This window comes from Rhinopithecus bieti, unplaced genomic scaffold, assembly GCF_001698545.2.
Source record: "Rhinopithecus bieti isolate Rb0 unplaced genomic scaffold, ASM169854v2 scaffold_35882, whole genome shotgun sequence".
NCBI lineage: Eukaryota > Metazoa > Chordata > Mammalia > Primates > Cercopithecidae > Rhinopithecus > Rhinopithecus bieti.
In genome coordinates, this window is record NW_016814961.1 from 6,428 (window position 1) to 10,724 (window position 4,297).

Here is a 4,297-nt window from a genome sequence, read left to right on the forward strand (position 1 = left end):
ATTTTGCTATTCTTGTCTATTCAACAAAAGTAGAGCAAATTAATATTAATTAAATTCTCATCCTATTCCGCAGGACAAAGGGTCTTTTAAAAGAAATTATTATGGTTGGCCTACTTATTTCACATTGTAAAATTTATGAAAGTTTATGGATGAATCAAAACATGCTTCTTTTCTCTCTTTTTCTTTAACTCTCCTTTCCCATAGCATATATGCCACTTTCAAGACAGGGCCTTTTTGCAAGTCAAAGTGCATTCAGTAAAAGTCACCCATGTCATGGCCCTCTGCATGCCTGGAGCTATGCTTTGTGTTCCATTCTCATTATTTTTAACAAGCAGTCAAAACAGTATTTGTTCAGGGGGCCATACAAATGCCCCAGTACTTTAGGCACATCATATAGTTACTTTAGGCTTATCACACGTTCTAAAACAGAAAGAGATTTTAGAGCATCTCTAAGAGTCATCTAAGAACCTGTAGTGAGACTTTTTGTCATTTGCTGACAATCTTTCAAAGAATGTCAAATGAAAGCACATTTTAACAAAGCTAAAATTATGCCAGCAGGCTTATTTGTTTTATCTGAATTAGTTAAGCAGCTTTCAAGACAAATCAGAAATTTCTTGGAAGTTCGTTAAGCTTCCCTAAGGGAGACAAGACAAAATTATTCCTTGAATAAACCACTACATTTTAAAACAACACATTTGTCAAGATGGTCAGTTGAAGAGACCCTATTGCTAATATCCGATTTAAACTTGGTAAGGTCTCATTTTGATTTTACCTATTAATTTTTATTGTCCAAATAAACTTTTTATTTGTTTAGGCTGTGCTGTGCAATATGATAGCCACTAACCACATGTGGCTATTAAAATTAAAATTGAATTAATTAAGCATTTAGTTCCTCAGTAGCAATAGCTACTAAGTACTTTCAAGGACTATAGCCATGTGTGACTAGCGGCTACTGTGTTGTATCATAGATTATAAAACTACCGTCCTTGCAGAAAATTCTGTTGTGGAGTGTTGCTTTAGAGAGAGAGACTATCCACTCAGCTACTCAATTTATTATTTCAAGTGATAAGCCTCACATTTCCATAAGTAGTTAAGTGTTTTAAAGCAGCTTCAAAAATCTTCTATGCAGGTATATCTACTCCATACTAAGTGCTTATTTTCCCAATTCTGCCCCTGTGATAATTATCATCCCCATATTATGACTGAAGAAATTAAAGGTCAAAAAGATTAAGCTGAAAGTAGCATGTCTGGTAAGAGGTAAGCACAAAACTGTGATCCATATCTGTCTGACTCCTGAATATTTTTCCATTTCATCAGATAAGGAGATGTCATTGCAGGAACTTCACCCCAAAGTGCTCATTTAAAAATCATCTAATTTTAGTTTTTTTCAGGAACCTCCAAACTGTTCTCCATAGTAGTTGTACTAATTTACATTCCCACCAATAGCATACAAGGGTTCCCTTCTTTCCAAATCCTCCTCTTTCTGTTTTCACTTCATATACTCAAACATATTTGCATTTCACTGAAATTTGCTCAAGAGGTCTGTAGCCTCCCATTTCTGAATGAATTTACAAACAAATATATCTTTACAATAGATCAGCATCAGTTGAGCAATTTTCCCACATTGTATATCCTCTAGGTCAAAACCTTCAGATGATATATATCAGAATGTCTTATTTATATGTTTTGGGGCATATTTTTAACACTAGTTATTATGTAATCAATGTAGTTTGGCAGAATATTTATAAAAGTATGAAAATCCCCTGAACAGATCTATGTGAAACATGTACATTTGTTATTTCATTAACATATATTTTCCAAGATCATTCAAGTGCATTGTACTATTTCACATACCCCAATCTGAGTTATCTATTACTCTTTATATCATATAAATAATTAAAAAGAATTGATCATTAACTTGATAAATGTGGCCCCTCTGCACATATTTTGAAGAATATCAAATATTCAATCTATTCTTCTCTCTACCTTCTCCATCCTAAGACCCAAATCAAGCCAGGATAGGTTATTCAAATCAACTGATTGAATATTTTTTGTTAAAAGGCTTACTTACCCTTTACAACAAATGAACACTCTGTTTTCAAATAATAGTTAAAAAAATGAAAATATTTAACATTAACAGAACATTGACTAAAATTTAATCTCAATTTGATGATTCAGGATATGCTAAAGACCTTGCCTTGCCTTGAAATCCTCATGAAAAATATTTATCTATATATGTTCAGAAATGCTAGTAATAAATTAAATTGTTCTAGTCACTTGTCAAGTAGATTTATTTGGCACCATATCGAATGGCAAGATAAAATTTTTGTATTTAAAGTAATCACTAGGAAAAATTGATGGTCAGATTTCTGGATTCATTCTTAATGATTTGCTTATGTCAAGTTTTTGGCAGAAGCATGACTGGACAGATTAAAAGAATGAAGCTGGGCAAACTACTGATTTGTAAGTAGCAGGGCTGACCTCCTTGTCTGATCCCTTTATAGATTAATGGAAACACAACTATTTGAAAATGAATATACATACCACGAAAATTAATAATCCTCATGTAATTGCAAAAACTGCATTGATGAATTTTCTCCACTATGCTTTAAATTACATAAATTTTTGAAAAATTGGGGTGATGGCTTACTCAAAATTTGAAATACATTAATACTTTATTTTACTCTTTAAAAAATGAGACATCTTTAACAAAGTGATTTTAAAACGCACCTTAATTAGTTCGTAGTTTTGAACTCCGTTTATTCCTACGTCAGGATCAATGGCCGCTGGGAGAGTATATTTAGAGTTTATAGCCGAGTTCTCTGGAATTGATATGTTGATAACTGTTGTTGGGAACAATGGTGCATTATCATTTATATCTTCTATCAGAAAACGTATCTTAACGAGTCTAAATATTTCATCCGGCAAAATGGCAACCTCCACTTCATAAAAGCAAAGCTCATCCGTTGGGATACCAGCACATAATTTCTCACGATCAATGCGAGCGCCAGTAGTGAAGATCTCACCAGTACCCTCTTCAATTCGAATCAGTGGCACATCTCCGGTCTTGTACACTAGCTTGAACTGCATAGCAGATGTCAAGGACTTGTTTGGAATCAGCGACAAGTTAAGGTCTTTCAACAAGTCGCCTATTAGGACGTTTTCTGGCATTTCTTCTCGGACGGTGTAGTTCTTCTCCTGGGCGCCAGAGTGGAACACCACGCATGCTAGGAGGACCGCGAATATGTACGTCCCGGACAACAAGTCCATACCAAGCACACTTGTTACAGTTCGTTGTGTTAGCCCGCACAACACTGACCAAGAGGAGAAAGAGAAGAGGGAGAAGAAATTATTAAGAAGTCAACCCTAAACATGCATGTTAACAAAAGCTGTTTTAAATTAAAATCACTAAATGAGATGTTAGCATAATTGCGACTGTTAATTAGTGATAAATTTGTTTTGAAACAAATATTATGAATTTGTACAGTAAGAATAAAGATAAATGAAATAAGATAGCTAAAATATAAAAAATGACACAGAATACCTATAAAAGTGTCCACCATTGATAAATATATAAAAGATAATACTTTAATATACCAAGATAGTTAGAGAATATAAACAATTAAAATATTTAATTCAACAGTTAAGGGAAAATAACAGGTATTTGTTACAAATCACAAAATATAATCTTTATTCTTTGTTATAATATGGGTTTAAAATGCAATTATTCTCTTGGCAATGAATAATTTATACCATAGTCCATTTCTTCAGCTCTGGGCATCAAAGCGAAAAAAAATTGATCTGGATAAAAGGAGACAAGTAATCATTATAAAGGAGAGACTAAGAAAGTTTGATTTGAAGAAGAGAAGTTTGGGAGAGGAGAGGGGTTGATGTGACAAATACCTAAACATGGTAACAACTATAATGTGAAAAGGGAATTAGAGGTTTTTTCTTTGGATAAGAAAACAAGAATAGCTATTAATATAAAGTACAGGTAAGCGACTTTCAGATTGACATAACTGCTTATTAAAGGATTCTGAAAAAAAAAAAATGTTTCAGGATATTTCAGGAGTGTATTCCATATCTTTGGAGGTACTGCACCACCAGATTAGATCTATTATATTTGCTTTAGATATATAGATATGGTAGATGATGTCCAAACATTCAATGGGAGAGTTAGACTAGAAGACATCCCAACCCTGAGAATTCATGTTTATAGAACACAGAAGGTAGTTCATATAAAAATGGGTTTCCACATCTACAGACTAACAGGAATTACACAACTTCAAGGAAGAGC

General features: G+C 33.3%; 1 protein-coding gene across 1 annotated transcript in view; it reads right to left on the minus strand.

The window, feature by feature from the left end:
* LOC108515704 (protocadherin-11 X-linked-like) overlaps positions 1 to 3,270 on the minus strand; it is a gene marked incomplete at its 3' end in the record, with an annotated part of 8,810 nt that extends 5,540 nt beyond the window's left edge. Inside the window, exon 1 of the mRNA XM_017852803.1 lies at positions 2,731 to 3,270. Coding sequence (XP_017708292.1) covers positions 2,731 to 3,270 — 540 coding nt within the window. The remainder of the gene's footprint in view (positions 1 to 2,730) is intronic.
* Between the last annotated feature and the right edge of the window lie 1,027 nt (positions 3,271 to 4,297).